At 43.8% G+C, this 18,384-nt stretch overlaps 2 protein-coding genes across 3 annotated transcripts; one reads left to right on the forward strand and one right to left on the reverse strand.

Annotated features, from left to right (window-relative positions):
* Window positions 1-188: 188 nt before the first annotated feature.
* On the forward strand, window positions 189-7,086 carry PMPCA (peptidase, mitochondrial processing subunit alpha). Its single transcript, XM_085325385.1, has 13 exons — window positions 189-267; window positions 389-555; window positions 654-733; window positions 1,125-1,207; window positions 1,534-1,628; window positions 1,799-1,899; window positions 2,302-2,565; window positions 2,701-2,793; window positions 3,195-3,313; window positions 3,774-3,864; window positions 4,289-4,351; window positions 4,795-4,939; window positions 5,223-7,086. The coding sequence occupies exons 1-13, from the start codon at window positions 215-217 to the stop codon at window positions 5,390-5,392; spliced, it is 1,524 nt and encodes a 507-aa protein (XP_085181511.1). The 5' UTR covers window positions 189-214; the 3' UTR covers window positions 5,393-7,086.
* A 192-nt stretch (window positions 7,087-7,278) lies between these two features.
* INPP5E (inositol polyphosphate-5-phosphatase E) lies at window positions 7,279-18,378 on the reverse strand. Of its 2 annotated transcripts, XM_085325382.1 has the most exons (11): window positions 18,348-18,378; window positions 16,869-18,029; window positions 14,581-14,704; window positions 13,643-13,740; window positions 12,804-12,928; window positions 12,529-12,648; window positions 12,037-12,144; window positions 10,932-11,093; window positions 10,467-10,582; window positions 9,818-9,954; window positions 7,279-8,676 (listed from the first exon to the last, which is right to left on the reverse strand). In XM_085325382.1, exons 2-11 carry the CDS (start codon window positions 17,723-17,725, stop codon window positions 8,544-8,546), a joined length of 1,980 nt encoding a protein of 659 aa, XP_085181508.1. In that variant the 5' UTR covers window positions 17,726-18,029; window positions 18,348-18,378; the 3' UTR covers window positions 7,279-8,543. The 2 variants fall into 2 exon arrangements, with proteins under 2 accessions (XP_085181508.1, XP_085181509.1); XM_085325383.1 differs by lacking the exons at window positions 7,279-8,676; window positions 9,818-9,954; window positions 18,348-18,378 and having other exon boundaries at window positions 10,472-10,582; window positions 10,964-11,093; window positions 16,869-18,317.
* Window positions 18,379-18,384: the final 6 nt, after the last annotated feature.

Raw genomic sequence — 18,384 nt, forward strand, 5'->3', positions numbered from 1 at the left:
CCCGGGCGCCGCGCCGCGGGGGGGCGGAGCCTCGCCGCGCGGGGATGGTACCGCCCCCTTGGGAGCAGGGCCAACCAGCGAGTGGCCGGCTCAGCCCTCCTCCAATCGGACGCTCCTATTCATCGTCCCGCCCTTCTCGTGCCGCCGCCGCCAGCCCAATCGGAGGCGCTCTCCCCGCGCCGGGCGGAAGTGAGGCTAGCCGGGTGACGGCAAGATGGCGGCCGCCATGGCGTGGCTGCGGCGGGGCGCGTGGGGCCCGGCGCGGCGGTGAGCCCCGAGGCGGGGGGACGGGACGGGGCACGGGGGCGGTGCCGGCCCCGCGCGGCGGGGGGGGAGGGGGGCTCGCTCCGCCCGCGCCCCCCCTCACAGAGCTGCCGGTGCCCCGCAGGTGCTACAGCGGCGGCGTGCCGCTGACGCGCCCGCTGCCCGGCGCCCCCCAGCCCGTGTTCGCGGCGGCCGGCGGCCGGGAGCGCTTCGAGACGCGGGTGACGGCGCTGGAGAACGGGCTGCGCGTCGCCTCGCAGAACAAGTTCGGGCAGTTCTGCACGCTGGGCCGTGAGTAGCGGGCCGGGCGGCGGGGGGGGGCCGCGGCCGCGCGGCCCGCGCCGCTCAGCGCCGCCCTCCTCCCTCCCTCCTTCCCTCCCTCGCCCTAGTGCTGGTGAATTCGGGCTCCAGGCACGAAGCGAAGTATCTCAGCGGCATTTCCCACTTCCTGGAGAAGCTGGCCTTTTCCGTAAGTGCGGYGTTCGGGGTGGCTCCGTTCCGCGGCCCCTTGGCAAAGCTCCGCGTGGGGAAAAAAACAAACAAACCCCCCCAAACGGCCCCCAAACCGGGTGTCATCGGCGCGAATGGCCGGGCCAAGGTGGGAAAACCCAGCCGAGTCCTCGCAGCAGCAACGCGGGTTTCGACCGTTTAAACTGGGGTGACACTGTTGTTACGGCTATAGTTATATTTTTGAAAGTCAGGCGTGATTTTGCCTCAAAACTTTTGAGTGTTTGGCACACAGTTTGACTTTACAAGAGCTTTTAGTGTGCAGGCGATGAGTGTCTTTGCTCTAGGCCGCACTGAGTAATTGTGAGCAGTTACCACTTTACTAGTTCGTAACGCTGGTCTCTTATTCTTAGTCTACAGCTCAGTTTGCTAGCAAAGATGAGATTCTCCTCACCTTGGAAAAGCATGGGGGCATCTGTGACTGCCAGGCATCAAGGTATGACAGTTTTTTTTCCGTACTCTGTTACCTGAATGGCTGTAGTGTCAGCAGTAGCTTGAGATGACTGAATCTTTGCTTTCCTGGTGTGTGAGAGTAAAAGCCGCTTTCTGTTTCTGACTAGAAGAAATCTGCTATTTGTAGCACCTGCTGAGAAGCCACAGGAGCGAACCTGACAGTGATGAATGTCAGTGCTATCTCGTGTTCAAAGCACTTAAAAAATAGTGATCTAGCAGCTTTATCTGTGATTTCCCGTAGTGTGTTTGCTGAATGCTCAGACATGTGATTTCTGAACTGAATGCAAAACCCATCTGCTTGCGTTGCAGGGACACAATAATGTACGCCGTTTCTGCTGATGCCAAAGGCCTGGACATGGTGGTCAACTTGCTGGCTGATGTAGTGCTACAGCCCAGGTTATCAGGTCTGAGAACATAAGTCTGTGTCTCAAAAAAGCGGTCCAAGGGATGACTTGCTAAGTGGATTTTAGAATTCATCATTAGATTGTGCTCACCAAGAAGCTTAACAGTTCTCATTTAGCAATTGYATATTTTGTGTAGTGGTTGTTATGTCTTGCTTTCTCTCTTACTATAGAYGAAGAAATTGAGATGACTCGAATGGCTATACGATTTGAGCTTGAAGATTTGAATATGAGACCTGATCCAGAGCCTCTACTAACAGAAATGATCCATGCGGTAAAACACTGACAAAGCTATCTTGCACACAGCACACTGTATGGTACATGCTGCATTCTCTTCCTCAGCTTCAGAGTTTATTTTAGACAGCTCTGCAAACAGATTTTTCTGATATTCAAATAGATTTCAGTGGGAGAAAGGAGAGTTTTGCTGTCCCATGTTTTGAAATCCTAGATTCTGCACATGTGAAAGATCTCTAATTTAAACTAAARTTAATATAACTTATCTTTGCTGACATGGGTGACAATATGTTGTTAACTTATGCTGATATAAGTGAAATGATGCTCAGCCTGTCCTCTCATGTGTCTCAGTCAGGTAGGCGTAATGCTGAAATAAAAAGAAARGTTTAGATTGAGGGGGCAAAGTAACATTTGTTATTTTAATGCATCTGTTTCCTTTTAGGCAGCCTACAGAGAAAATACAGTTGGACTGAACAGGTTCTGCCCAGTAGAAAACACTGGCAAAATTGATCGGGAAGTCCTCCATTCGTACCTGCGCAACTACTATACGCCAGACAGGATGGTGCTGGCYGGGGTGGGGATCGAGCATGAGCAGTTAGTGGAGTGTGCCAAGAAGTATCTGCTTGGAGTAGAGCCAGTGTGGGGTAGTGGAAAGACCAAGGACGTTGACAGATCTGTGGCTCAATACACAGGAGGAATTGTCAAGGTAAAAGATTGCATACCTGTAGCCAAAACTGACCATAACAGGCATCAGTTGGGCAACAGGTTAATAATCTGCAATTTATCAAGCTGCATACAGAGGTGAAAATCAGTCCTAGTAATTTGTCTTCCTTTCCTACAGGTTGAAAAAGATATGTCAGATGTGAGCCTGGGCCCTACTCCAATCCCAGAGCTTACCCACATCATGATTGGGCTAGAAAGCTGCTCATTTTTAGTAAGTCTCAACCCCAAATCCTTTGTTTACATGTGCCTTGTGCCTGAAGAATTTCATACTGCTATCTCATCCTGTAAACACTGGTACTGTTTTGCTGCTGATGGTGCAAGTGTATACAGGCAGCTTTTTCACGTAACARGTGTTTTGGGGGAGGAAGCTGGGAAATATGGGAAAAATGGGCACAAATGTCARAATGTGCTGTCATGGAAAATTGTCATGCAAAGTCATCATGCATCATTAGCCAGATGCCTCTCTGACAAAAGCACTGATTTTATATTCTTCTTATACATTTTTTTTCTTGACTCTTTTTTCCTAATTTTTCCTCTTTACTGATCCCTGGCCCTTGAGAGCCCTACTTAGGTCTCTACTATTAGTTGACTGAATTTCTTGTTGCGATTCAGGAGGAAGATTTCATTCCCTTTGCAGTATTAAACATGATGATGGGAGGCGGTGGCTCCTTTTCAGCTGGAGGGCCTGGCAAGGGCATGTTCACCCGACTGTATCTCAATGTACTCAACAGGTTTGTTTGCCTTGCTTTTTTAAAGGATAGCAGAAAGACAGCTTTCTCATAGTATGCTCACAGGAAAGGCTTCATCTTTTGAAAGCCAAAACACCTAGGTTTTATATCGGCTTACTCTGCTTGAAACACGTGGGACCAATGTATCGGCAAGCATTTTGAGGATGAAAATAATAGGGCAGAAGTAACCASGAATCCTATCTAACCCATCCTCTCAACCAGGGAATATCAGCAAAATTGGCAATAGGTACCAGTAATTCTACTCTGTATTGTTCTCCTTCTGCTTTCAAGGATGCAAATAGAGAGAAGGAAATAGGTAAGATGCAGAGATGTCAGAGGCAGGCACTAATAACCCATGAACACTGCTGAGAATTCTGTGCTTAGCCTGAAAATGGGCTGTGGGGACTCACTGTCTACTTTCTAGTTCTATGAYATTTAAATAAGTATGTTTGTGTACTCACAGGCACCACTGGATGTATAATGCGACCTCATACCATCACAGTTACGAAGATACAGGTCTCCTGTGTATTCATGCCAGTGCAGATCCAAAACAGGTACGTAGCCCCGCTGTGTTCAAAGACAGRTGTCCTTAAAAAGTAACTGCATTGCTTATTACCAAATTGTAATGTGGTAAGAATTTTCATACTCTGAGATAAATTAGTGGTAGCATGTGTCTATATAGAAAAGTCAGTTGGACCTGGGGATTTCATGCCACTTTGCAACATATGCATAAAGGACAGAGAGCAATGCTAAGTCTTAGAARGATTTTTTTTTTGTTTTACTCCAGCGAAGGGGTTTTTATAACAYTGCAAAACTATGGGAATCTGACAGAATATTCTTCTCCAATTTATTTAGTTCTTCTAGGCTAAATCTCCAAAGGGAAAAAGTGTCTATTCATACTAGCTGTTGAACACTTTATGTGACATTAAGAGAACAATTAAGCATTGTTCTAATTTTCTTTCTAATATGTTTTTCTAGGTTCGAGAGATGGTGGAAATCATTACAAGAGAATTCATCCTAATGGCAGGAGCAGTGGGAGAGGTTAGCAGCCTAGCTTGCAAATTATGCAGATGGTCTTTGAGCTGAACGTGCTAAACTAATGAATTCTTGAACAGAAGTTTTTCACATGTGTCTGTAAAAGAATATGGTCATTTTAGCAACACAAAGAGGAAGGTGTTCACAAAATTGTTAAATGCTGTRTATCCCTTCATAGCAAATCTTTACAGCAAAAGACTGACCTATTCCTCATTCTTAATGTCTGATGTGCACTAAGAAAGGTTTACCTATTAACTGTTCYGGTGCCTTTTTTCCTTCTCTGAAGCTGTACGTCTAGGTTAAAGCTCAGATCCATCTCCTTCATGGAGCAGAATGTGGCACTAAAACCAGCGTCTCTKTTTTTTTCCAGGGAATGATGGTATCTTGCAGTAGAGAGCAGTGGTCATACTTGTTTGAACATTTATTTTGTATTTGTTGTTTCTTCACAGGTGGAACTTGAGCGAGCAAAAACACAACTGAAATCCATGCTCATGATGAACCTTGARTCTCGGCCAGTTATCTTTGAAGATGTGGGAAGGCAAGTGTTGGCAACAAACACAAGGAAACTACCTCACGAGCTCTGCACACTCATCAGTGAGTAACAGTACTTTCCCTTGCCTAGACTGAACAGTAGTTACGTTCTGGGAGTGGCAGCTTAGAGCCAATTATTGCAGCACAGATGAATTGCCTTAGAAAGCAGGATGGCATAAACACCACAGATGCATATTTTAAATGCTTGCAAGCTAGCACAATGCTTCTTCTAAAGTCAAAAGAAAAGTCAAAGACCTTTTTTCATAGGTCTCCAACTCAGCACCATAGCAAAGTTGCTCTTTGCTATTTAAAATGTGCTTGTAACATCTCTGGCTTTCATCTGCAGGTGACGTGAAACCTGCCGACATCAAGAGAGTGGTCACTAAGATGCTTCGTAACAAACCAGCTGTGGCTGCACTGGGTGACTTAACAGATTTGCCCACCTATGAACACATCCAGACAGCACTTTCTAGTAAGGATGGGCGGCTCCCTCGGATGTATCGGCTCTTTCGATAAATCAGCACATACTGCAGGTGTCTAAGACAGACCTTTTTTTTTATTTTAACACTTGTTGGATTGTAATATTGCTGCACCCCCCCCATACCTTTCCAGGCATACTGTGCAAACATGGGATTATGCTACAGCTGAACAAAACTGTTTTGGAATATTGGACTGTGAAGAGCTCGTTATGTTGTGGACTTACAAACCATCCTGCCTCTGGATGAGTATTTTTTCACCCTCTGAGTAGATTTATGGCAGAAGATGCCTGTATGCAGCCTTCTCTTGGCACTGGGGAGAGCACAGCAAGCTGGAGTATTTATCTGTAGGTGAAAGCACATACCTGAGAAGGAGTAAGTGTGTTACTGCTTAATAATATTGCAAGACCAGTCTTTTTGGCAGTATAGRTAGGGCTGCCACAGGGAAGGCACCCATGTGTGCAGCCTGCACTTCCCTACCCCGTGGCCGCGGCACCATGCCGGTGAGCCAGATGGGATTAAACCATAGGGGGCTTCAGGCTACACTACTCTGCTAAAGGCAGTGTGTGTTCCCATTAGCTTTCCTTCACAAGGCTGATCCAAAGGTTACAATCCAAATCTACCACGTTTGTTTGTTTAAACATTGATTGACATAATTCAGTTTAACAAGTCAGTTGGCCTGCTGTGACGCACACTGTGAGCCCACAGCCGTATGTGGGCGTAGGAAGACTGAAAATGCTGTTAAAGGGTTTGGCTTACATAGACGAATTCAAAGAATATTTATAGCTGTTATCAAAGTGGACAAATACTTGGTCAGAATTAATTTGGAAAATATTAATTATCCCCGTACATTTAGGCAACAAGCTTCCTGCGTTCTAGCTTTGTTAGAAGAATCATGGATCATTTTGTCAGTGTAACTTACCTTCAGTACTACACATTGAAATCATATGTCTGGAAATAGGTTGATAATTTTTCTAGAAAGAACTCAAAGGAAAGTAGAGTATAAACAATTCCTGGGAAATCCATAGAGGGAGATAGAGTTATGCAAACTATGTGGACATTTATTCTGGAATGAAAGCAATCCTGTCCTCCAGTTTATTTCACTAGCAAGTGGATTATGGTAAAGAATAAAGTGCTTTTTCTCCAGAATTGGTATCCAAGCAAGAAGTCACTAAAGTTGCTGCTGCACCTCAAATTCATACTCTACAGTCTTCAGATTGTTATTCAGGTGAACTGAAGAACTTGTAAACAAAAGACCTAACTGTCAGTCTCACAGCAAAGATGGAGCTTAGTTAGGAGTCAACAAAGTGAAGATGGAAAGATCATAATCTTTGAAGTGATTAACTCGGGGAAAAAACAGGAAGCTGTCACATACAGAAAGAGACATGAAGCTAAGTGAAACAAATTTGACATACTGGAGAAACTGGCCCATAAGAGAGGAGATGTAAGATCTGATTTACATAATCCCCTACCATCTGGTTAAAAACATAGACTGCTGCATGCCAGCATTTCACTGGCTTGATATGTATTTTCAGGAGCAGTCAAACTGGGAGCAGAACACTAGGAGGCAGTTACTGTCTGCTTTATCCCCATAACTTCCCTCATGCAACTGGAAGAAAATATGTTACATTGCTTCTTACAGAGCCCGCAGTATGGAAGTCTGTATATGCCTCTGTCCTGATCGGTTGTTGTGTACGTTTGTAAAGAAAATAAACAGACTTTTAAGTGACTAGAGCAAGTAGTAAGTAGAAAGAGTTCATCTGCTGATGTCTGTCTCTCAAACTGGCAGGTGAAACTTATTTGGTTAGCAGTCCCAAAGAAACCTGTCCACCATCAGGTTAAGAAAATTAGGCATGTTATCATGCAAATGGTTAGCATGCATCACACAAAGGACTTGAGTTCTCACAACCTTACAACAAGAGGCGGTTCTCATTTAAGATACAGTATCAATTTATTTTTATTCCTTTAAAAAAAAAGGAAATCCAAATACCCGATGGCTACAGACAAGCCAGTGCTGTAAATATTTGTACAGAACAGAACTGTCTTGAACAGGTTGCATAGTTAGCAGCACTTCCTCCAAATAGTTTGCTCTGTTTTTTGTGTAGTAAGACAACTAATCCATGCAATCTGTGCCCATAAAGAGTTTTTCACTATTAACTGTACTTACTTTCTACCAGCACCATACTGGTCCCTGTAGTATCTTTACATTTAAGATGACACTACTTTACTTCAAAAACAGCAAGTTATTCACAGTTCACTGACTTTGGAAAATAAAAACAAATGACATTTAACTCATAGAACAAGAGGGGATGGAATTAAGCTGATCTGATTTCCTGCAATTTCTCTGGATATTTTCTTAGTATTCACTTGATATCTTAATCATTTTGGTGAAGCATTACATACTAGCTGTATTTAAACCATTGTTTTCAACTACAGTCTCCTGCTGCTGAAGGCCCAGCAGCATTTTATCACCCTTAGGGAGGACAAATGAATTGAGGAATGGATTGTTTCAAGAAGTCTCAACAATCAAAGAAATTTACTGGTTTGAAAAATTAATATTTACCCCCTTAGTAACAGAAGGCCTATAAAATAATTAATCAAAGGCAATAGTTGCACACTTAGAATGTACAGTAGTACCTTCATAGAGGTCTTGCTCTAGAGGGCCAAGAAGCCCAATGCAGGAACACTGTCCTCAGACAAAACTGCTTAAGTTTCCCTAACTGGTCCCTGTTAAGCATTTTATAGAATACCATACATTTGGCTGCAGATAAGGAAAAAACCCACAAAGTAGATCAAATCAAACAGACAAACCAACAATTTCACCTTTCTGCAGAACTTTATGTCACCTGCCCCCAGTCGGGCCAATTCCAAGGGCTTGCACACCATGTGTAGTCATCTTAAAACAAAAGAGACTGCACTGGGCTGCTTCCAAAGATAATACRGTTAAAAATAAATCAACTGAGTCTGTTCATATGGATGTCCTAAATAACTGACTCCCTTTTTCTTCAGCAAAACCACTTGAGCTGTGTGGATTAGCTCATGCAAATGAATCCAGGGTAAGGTTTAAGACATTCTTTACAAGCCACAGCAACTGCCACAGGTGCTTAACCAGACGATTCCCTGGAGACTTTGCCATGGCCTGAAATCTTCTTTCAGGGCACCTCTAACACAAGCATTGCAGAGTTCTCAGTTCAGGAAATGCTACACACGCTGCTGGATTTTTGGTCCTTTTGCTCTTGCCGTTTCTTAAGTTCCCTTGTAATCCGTCTCTTTATTCCGATTAAATAGAGCTCTCTGTCAAAGAGCCCCGCAGCAAGTGGAATGCTACAACATAAACAAAAGCAGTAAGATCAGGGCTCAAATTTGTTTTTCTTGTTGGCTCTATACTTCCCAATTAGTCTATACAACAAAAAGGAGAAAAGTCATTCTTAACTTCTTGAAGCAGTCAGTTGTTGCTCTGAGAGAACATGTGAAAGTTCTTTTCTAGAGGAACAAGCTAAGGGTTTTCACAATGTATGAGTAGTACAGGGAAAGCACCTTCAATTTAAGCATGGAAATGCCTACAGTCTTAAGGAATATACACGAAGGACGTTGGTCTTTAGCCTTAACACAAAGGACGGGTAGCTGAGAAACTAAACTGTAAAATCTAGGTTACTCTTAACTTGCTGTATTCATAGGCCTTCCCATCTCCAGAAATACCAGGCTGGAATGGTTCACGTTCAGCACTTCTTACCTTCGTCTTCTGCGCAGGCCAGAAGAAAATCATGGCAGCCCAATTTCAGTGACTCTGCAATACTTCTATTTAATGGGTATTTAATACCCATAAGCCAGAAAAAAAAAAGATCCCAATTCTAATTGTACTGCTGATGAAGTGCTTTGAGAAATTACTATTTTCTGGATACCTCAGTCTTGAATTCCTTGAAGATGCTACTCACAGAAAAGAGACATTAACTAAATTTCAGTGACTTACTTGATCAAATTTTTAAAGTTCTACTAGCATCCCAGCCTACAGTTGGGATATTAAGACACCTGAAAGATCTGAAAGTACTCTGCAAACATACAGCTATATTGAAATGCAGTCACCACTGGGAAGGGAAAACAGAATTGATCCTGAAAGGGGAAAGAGGAACAGAAGAGGAAAATTTCCCATGCCGACAGGAAAAGCAGTGAGAGGTCTATCTCAGATAAAAGACAGATTTATAATAAATTGCAATGGACTCAGTTTTCTCCCTCAGATGGATTAAGGGACCCGGCAGCAGGGATTTCAGATCTCAGCTGCATGGTTTAAGTGCTCTTACTGCTCTGACCACTGACAGGATATTGTATAAAACACAAAACAGGCTGCAAAGAGCCACAGGGGATTAACTCCATCTCAAGAACTCTTGTGAGAGCAAGTCTTAGCAGGCGTATGTCCTCAGGATCACTGCAGCCACGCACAATCACACGGACTAAGGAGGGCACTTACTTGTCTCTGCCAGGCCTCACTTTCACACGGAACAAGGCAAATACAGGCCGATGGTCCGAAGTTTTGATCACAGGACAAGAAGAGTACTTGACAGCATGGATGTCATCTTTGTGCCGACTCCGGTATATAACTCGATCCTGATGGGCAGAGATGGGAAACCAATGGTAACTCCCTTTACTCACCCTGCAGAGAAGTACTGTTTCACAGGAGACAAATGTGTTCATCCATCATGCCACTTAGTGGAATTAAGTGACTTTGAGAAGGATAAATTCACGAAGAATGTGAGAATGTGTGTCTAGTCCTCACCAAACTCACTGGGGGGACACAGTCCCAATAACAGTTGTGTGCCTAGCTCTGAGCACGGGATAATGTACTATATTAGGCTGTAAGGCAGGGAAAAGTAAGATTAGCAGTCTGTAGCAAAGTTTCTCTGTACTCATGCACTCAACAATCCCTTCTCCCAAGCCAGTACCATACGCATGTTGCCCTTGAGCGATATTAATTCTCAGCATGACTGTATCTCATGCAGACCAACTGTGGCAAGCGGCATATCCAAGATAGCTTTTTAATACAGGTGGGAATCTGTTTTGGAGGCATGTATGTGGCTGAACAGCCTTTCTATGAATGCTGCTACGAAATCGTCTCTTACCGTGTACGAAGGAGTCCTTTGTTTGGAAGTGGTGTCATAGCTGTCCTTTCCTATGTCAAACTTGTAGGAAGGACGGAAACGAATGTCAGCCTCTTGGAATCCTTTGAAAATAGACCCTGCAAGGGAGGAGAACAGCATAAACAACCAACGCCTTTTTCCCAAGGACCTGGCACACTTTAAGCATTTATTTAATACTGCTTAACTATTGCTGACTAGAAACTGCATCCCAGCTAACATAGGAGACAAATGAAAGAAAGAACAATAAATCGCTTGGCAGATGACACAGCAGACACAGAAAAACGCAGAAGTTCCTCCTACTGACTTATCACCAGACTTGACAACTGCTGATTTCTCTTTTTTAGGGAGTCCAACAACAGAAGGCAGTGAARGTCTTTGGGAAATTGGCTGTAAATATTCTTGTCCCAAGAAATGTGGAGGCTAGGGAGAAAAACAGCTGTCCCTCACCCCTACTCATTTCACTAATAAGCTGGTCATACTCCAGTAGCTTGGACATGTCCTTTCCGAGGTTCTGCTTCAAGATGGAATCCACAGTTTCACGATCCTTATTTAGTCGGAAGTTGAAGTCACCAAACCAGAATACTTCATCAAACCGAGTTGTGACATCACCTGCAAATTCAAGCCAGAAGTGTCAGTATGGAAATAAGCATTCTGAAAAGGCAGACACTCTTCCCAAACCTTTCTTCCCTGATTCTCTGAGTTTTGAGGAAAATTAAAATACTGATGTAGCTACATGCTCATTAAAATTAAACTCACTTAATTATTTTCAAAATAATAGCTATATTATCCATAGTCTATTGAGAGTACTACTAGCTATGTTTAAGGAACAGACAAATTCTTTCTTTTCACTACCAAGAGATAAAATACTATATATGTTTCTCCTTTGATCATCACAGAATGAGATAATAGAAAAATAGTAGAAAATAAAAATAAAGTTTTGGTCTGAAAAACAGACCAAACTTTTGCTGTAAGGCCTAAAAATAGTTTGAACACAGAAACCTAATGTTATACTGCAGAAAAATAAATTCATCTTTCTAGACAAACAGCTTAGTTATGTATCTAGATGTCATATTAACAACAGAGTATTAAGAGACAACAGTAAAATTTGGCCAACTATGTTGAATTCATATACATACATACATATCTATGTTTACCTACATGTATCTGTATAATATGAAATAACGTTCTTTGTGCAAGTTTTTAAATAGTTACTTCTACTAGTTCTAGAAATCACTTCGCAAAATTGAAATATATCCATAGTATTTTTAAAAAACACCTCAAAATTATCTCATTACCGTTCTGAGAAAATACGTCACATTTTCAATTTCCTCCTGCCCCTCCTCCATTTCAACTTTTTCTCTCAAATCTCACCAAAAAAATGCTCCATCTCAAAAAAAATCAGGGAGCATCCTCACACAAAAAGACTTGTGATCTCTTTTAAGATCAACTCTCTCAAAGAAGCAGACCCATTCTCTCTCCTTAGTGTAGGGCAAAAGACAAAGCGCAATCTCTGCTCACTTGCACTCACACATAACCACGGTTTCATGCTTACTAGAACTGGATCGATACGGATTTGTGTCCGGAACATTCTTGGGAAGTGCAAGTGCTTGAATGGTTTTATTGTAGTCCAGCTTCCTCTCATTCACTTTACTGTCCCCAGCTGAAAGACAGAAACCCCAGTATTGCCAATGATGCATCATTTTCATTCAGTAGCCATTTTTGGTTATAACAGCAATGTCCAAAGGATGTTAGACATTTTCCATGTGTAAAAAACAATTCCTTGACCTGGGGAGCATAAGGACTAAAAGACAATCACAGAAAGTGAGCAGAAAGGCAAACAATTGCACAAAAATTAATTTTTGTATTTGTTTTGTAAGTTTGCTACCAAAAAATCCCCCACTCTAAGCGTTCTAAGCTCAGCAATCTTGAGTTTTATCTTCAGTGATGTCTTATTCCTGCACTCCTCTGCCGCTTTTTGCTCTTGTAAAGCAGACCCACTCCTCCCTCAGTCAGGGCCTTTCTACCAAGCTTGTAAATGTCTCACATGTGAAGTGGGAGGTAATGAAGAGAAAGGAGGTCCCAAAAAATGTGAAGCAGATCCCCAGAGCTCCTTTGGTTTTGATTTGAGACACAATTCGAGTTGTCACTGTGGCATATTCCACTTCTGCAAGGAGAAAGAGAAGCAGCTGTTACAGAAAAGCCTCTGGAGACAGGAAGCAGGGAAGCCAGGAGATAGACAATCCTGGGGAAAAGGACAAGACACCTAATGGCAGCAGTCCTTTTATCTCCCCATTCTCCAGCTTGTACTGGACCACACACCTGAGCAAAACCAGATTAGGTCCCTTCGAATGAAGACTGACATGTAGAGCACTCCATGCGCGGCAGAGTAGAGCATGACATAGTGAGGGCCTAGTGTCTCCTGGAGGCGGATCTCCCACTCTCTTCTACAGGAGAGAACAACAGCTGGATCACAAGAACAGGACCAGAGACAATAACCAAGAAGGGAAATGAGCACTGTGAGAAGACAGCAATCCCTCTGATGAAGAAAACCATGCAAGCATAAACAGAACCTCCCCTGCAAAGCAACACTGTAAGGCCGATCAGCCTGACGGGTATCCCTTGGTGTGTCATGCAGCAAGATCTGCACATTGGTGAGAGTTAGTGTCGCTGTACTGAGCAAGTCTRTACTCCAACTCTGAGGAAAAACATGTCCCAGTGAGAAGGTATCTTAAAACAGCAAGGACTGACATGAAGTTTCAGCTTGCTCTTCTAGTGTCATTCACTATCAGACAGACTAGAAATTTTGGAGCCAGGTGCTGCTAATGACTGTAAGGTTACAAACTAACAGGCTGCTAGGGAGTTAGCTCACTACAGGCAAGCTCTGTTTCGGATCTGTTGTAAGACGCTGACTGAAATCAAACAGGAATTTTGCTATTAGCTTCGATAAGAACAGGACCAAGTCCTATGTTTACAGATTTTGTGACGTTTTCCTCTAAAATCAGTTTCCCCTGTTACTTATGCATTGAATTCACAGACTTAAAGGATAGCTTATTAGGAATATTGAAAATATGACTAAGAATATTTCCAGACTAATTAAAAAAAAAAAAAGCTACTAGTTAACAAGAAAAGAGGACAGTTCATTACACTGTTGTTGCTACCTGTCTGGACAGCCTTCTTGAACTCCAATGACATACATATCCTGGGCATAGTCAGGATCCATTGGTAACAAGAAGTCATCCAGATTCACTGGAAGTTCCTGTTAACAAAGGGTGGAGGAGAAGAAATTAACATTATTAGTTGTGCAACAATTTACTACAGAAGTAGAGTAAAAGTCCAGGAAAAGCTACAAGCTTCACGGCACATGACAACAATTCAGGCTTTCAAAAAAAAAAAAATGGTTACTAAGCCATAACACTGTGAAGACACCACACAGACAGGAAATAAATTTATGCACAAGTAGAAAAGGAGAAAATATATGTGAAAAAAGGAGGAAGTAAGAAATGACCAAACCCAAGATCTGTTAATGAGGAAAATAATTAGTATCCACTTTAAGTTGAATGATGCTTTCTGTTACATTTTGGGCTCATGCAGAAAAGTGGCTACGGACATACAAAAGTCTGATCTTTGTGGGGCTGGACACCTAAAAATTTATTCAATCCACCAAGGTGCTGCTTGTGCTCTTCCAAGCATAGCTCCTAAATCACCTAGTTGAAGCAATCTCAAATTCCTCTGCTATGCAAAGATGTAGGCAGGAGGTTATGTTCTTTATTAGAGATGTTCTCTTCACAAGCACTAAATCATTAATCATCTTCAAATGACCCTAATTGCAACAGAGCATTAGGGAGCTGCCACAAAAAGCTGGAGTGTCACTAGCAAGTTTCTCATTGCTTTTGTACCTAAGGTCTGAGGAATCCCATTACAACAGCTTTCTTTCACAAAGCTGAATGTGTGCAAGAGGGTCCTTTGACTTGATAAAGGAGACAAACTCAGGTTGATTGGGAATGCAATCACAAACAGAAAAAAGATATTGCACCGGTCCCTCTAATACACAAGGGGAAATTGTAGAGACTTACGTGCAAGACTTATGTGCACATACCTTCTGACCCTGCATGTTCCAGGTAGCCACAAAAATTCCAATATTCCGATCAGGGAAATATCGGCTAAGTTCTTCTGCTCCCAGTAAGGCACCATTTGCCAGAAGACTGCCTTCCAAGTAGCTTCTGTAAACAGAAAGCCCACAAAAGAGCACCTAAGCAAACAGCATGACTATCAAAATACTGTTTTGTAACACCTGAATCTCGTGTTAGTCAAGAATATACCTTCAGCTCAAGAAAAGAACATATTATCTATATGTTGTTTTACTTGCCTCAAGTTCTACCAATTTTTACAACTTTCAGCAACTCGAAGTTAAAACATAAATGACTTCCAGGGAAACACAAGACAACTCAGAAAAGAATTTGGCAAAGGCACTAGCACGTGATGGATCATCTTTTATGAAAGGTGCTCCATGACCTGTCACACTCCCAGCAGCCATGTTTGGTTTATGCTGATGCTGTCAGCCCAATCGCAGACCATCCCCTTGGCACAGAGGAGCTAGGACTGAGCGGATACAATATGCCTCCAGGTTACAAACTCTGAGGCTGCTTCAGCCATGTGCCAGCACTTGTCTTCAGTGCACATCTCCCAAACATTCCTCAACTGGAAACAATCCTTGTGGAGTATTCATGTCTCACAGGCAAGAGAGCAGAAATACTGTCACAAACCAACCTTTCAAAGCCAGGACACAGGTACGACACTGAGAGTGATACCACACAGGTTATGTGATCAGAGGACACAAGACTTCTGAAGTTTTAAATTCCCCTAGCACTCATCTCAGACACAAAGTAAAGAGATTGGCTTGACATTTGAGTATCTTGAAGCAGCTCAGTTTACCTTTCAAACACGAAAACAGCACCACCACTCCCCTGGCACTAAAGGGCTCCTAATCAAGGACTCAAACACACATTCTTCCTTCACTGCACCTTGGCGAATCAAATTTCAAATAAAAGATTTCTTGAGTCCTAGGTCTAAAAGCATTTCACATTCCAAACTGCCACACACCACTTGCCTCTCCAGAGAATATGCTGCTCATAAACAAGGGATATTGGCAAAAGGAGAGCAGGTTGAATAAGCACTTTTAATCTTGCTTAAGCTCTGCAAATAACGATTACAGCATAATGTCAGGGAACGCTGGGCAATCTGCTGGTCTACCCAATACTTCATCTGACTGTAACAGCTGTTTAGAAGAAAGCACATGAAAACTTGTCAATGACAAGCCTTTTTCTTTTCTTTTTTTTTAACCAGTTAGTAACACCTTAATTTATCTCTCTCTCAATTATTTTTCCTGCATCACTGACTTCCACTGCTTTTGAATTATTTCTGAATCAATGATTGTACTTACCCCTCAATATCTTGCAGATTATTACGTATCTATAACATTCAACTTTTAACTGAAGACTTAGCACACTTTACCTTTTAACACGGTTCCTGCCCCATGGTATTGTCAATAACACTGGCTGGAGTGTTTGAGCTCTGTGCTGGGAAGTCTTTACAAATAGAATTTCTGCAGCCAATTACAAGAAGAAGATTCAATTCACTAGCAAGCAGATGAGAATATCCATGTCAGTTCCTGACAATCAATAATTTAAGCTTAATTAATAATGAAGGCAAATGAGCAACCAGAGCTGGAGGAGGAGGTCAGGACCACTGCAAGAGAAAGTGCTGTACTCAGATCTGAGTGGAATCACAGTTTTCTTCAAGAGATTCCCTGCCCCAGCTGCTCCAGGAATCTCCTGTGATACACCGGAGCAGTTTGTAACATATGATCCGATCCTGTCAGAAGCCAAACAAGCTCAACACTTGCAGAAGACACTCAGCACCCTACAGGACAGTGGCAGGCACATGTGTGCAACTACTGCATGACTGCTGCAGGCTAAAGTTTTTGTTTTTTGTTTTTTTTTTAATGTTTCCTGCCAGTTAGCACCTCAGTTCCAGCCCAGTGTTCTTTTAGGTTAAAAAAACAGTTATTCCCAACCATTAGCACCTATAGCTACCATTTAATTTTCAAAACAGCTTACTGAAATATTTACAAGAAAGCTGACAGAAATCTAAGTCTTTTTTTACGGAAAGTAATGCACAGCACAAAGAACACAAAATAGAGTATCCGAACTAAAGTTTTCACCTTCAAACTGAAGTCTTCACAGTAAGTTAAATAACACAGAACAATTTTGTCATTTATCCTTCAGTCAGAAGCTCTCTACCTCAGACCAACAGGACTCTCCAGGCAGCTGCCTGCCTAGTAACAAATACCAAACCGTCTCTGACGGGAGAAGCTGGGTAACGTACCTGTTTCGAACATCCTTGGCACGAATGGGAGTGAGCAGGCTGAACGAAGATTTCATGGAGTCTGTGGAGCAATTATCATAGACCATCCCGCTGCCATGGAGCCTCGTATCACTCAAGCTGCTGCTTACCCTCCCAAACTTACGCCGAGAATAACGTTGATAATCCACACAATCTGAGTCAATCCTATTAGTTGTTCTCAGTGCGTAAGAGGCCACATTGAGCTCCATGGGYGGCAGAGGTCGCGTAGGTGTTATTTGGGACAGCCGGGGTTTGCTGCCTGAGAACGCTTTCCCTCGCAGAAGCCCACCGAAGGCACTGGAGATCTCAGAAGCTCGTTTCCCCAGGTCACCAGTGCCACCTCTGCTCTTCTCCGTGGAACTTCCTTCTGAGGCATCTGGTGAACTGCGCAAGGAACTCTGCTCGCAGCACTGGTTGCAGGGGGCTGCCCTACCCCTGACAGCAGGGCTGAGGGACGTGTCCTGTAGGGAACCATTCGAGGAACTCGTCTCGTTGGGATCAGTCAGACTTTCCTGACTCGTTCTTAATCGCCTCCACCTCCTCCAGTTTTTCTCATCCAGAGAGGCTGCACGCTCCAGCCGGGGTTTCCTAGGAGGTCTTGGGGTGATTGATTTGATTCGCATGTTGGCTTTGGCTTCATCTGGTAGAAGCTTTGACGTTTCATTTAAGGAGCTGCCCGTACTTAGGGTATCTCCAAAGGTAAGTACCCCACTGTCACCAGCCCCCTTCCTCGCTGCTTGGCCAGCTTTTTTAGCTTGCAGGTCCTGTACTGCTCTGCTCTCTGGGCTCTGAGTAACACATGCCCCGGAGTGCTGAGAAAATCCATTTAACGTATTCATTCTCCTCCCGGCTACCACCTACAGACACTGCTCCATACGGGAAGGTCCTCACAGCATCGTTTTCTCTCCCCTGCTTACCCCGTAGGTTCAAAAAGCCAGAAAGGTGTGTAATTTGAAGACCGTTCAGTCTCTAGCTGGGAGCAAAGGGAAGGCATACGCTGATGCTGAGGCAGACGCATCGTTTGCAGAATTGCAGGAGGTGGAACACTTGGATTTCCCCAGAGAAACACAGAACGGAAGCGTGCGGAGCTGAGCAGCCTCTTCACAGGACCTCGCGCTGCAGCCGTTCAAACCGCTACGGGACCTTGTCAGAAATGGAAAATAAAGGAGGAAATAACACCAGTTAAGTGCAGGACAGCGAAATGACTTTCCGGCCGCTAGAAAACAGTCGGAGATGGGAACAGGCTCCTCCAGGCGCCGGCTGCGCGTTACTCGTTAGCGCGGAGGAAGCACAAAACCGCGCCGCCGTCGCGCCTTGTCCTTCCGAGGCTCAGGCAGCCTCGCGGCCCGCCCGGGCGCGCAGCCTCGGCCGCTCGTTTGTTCCGAGCTTCCCCCCGCGTTTCCGTACAGAAAGAGGGGTGGGGGTGGGGGGAATGAAACCCGCGAGGGCCCCGCGACGCACCTGCGGGCGCCCCCGGCCGCCGCGCGGGCCAGGCCCG

This window comes from Rhea americana, unplaced genomic scaffold (assembly GCF_003343005.1).
Source record: "Rhea americana isolate MKP2758 unplaced genomic scaffold, rheAme1 scaffold_97, whole genome shotgun sequence".
In the NCBI taxonomy this organism is placed as follows: Eukaryota; Metazoa; Chordata; class Aves; order Rheiformes; family Rheidae; genus Rhea; species Rhea americana.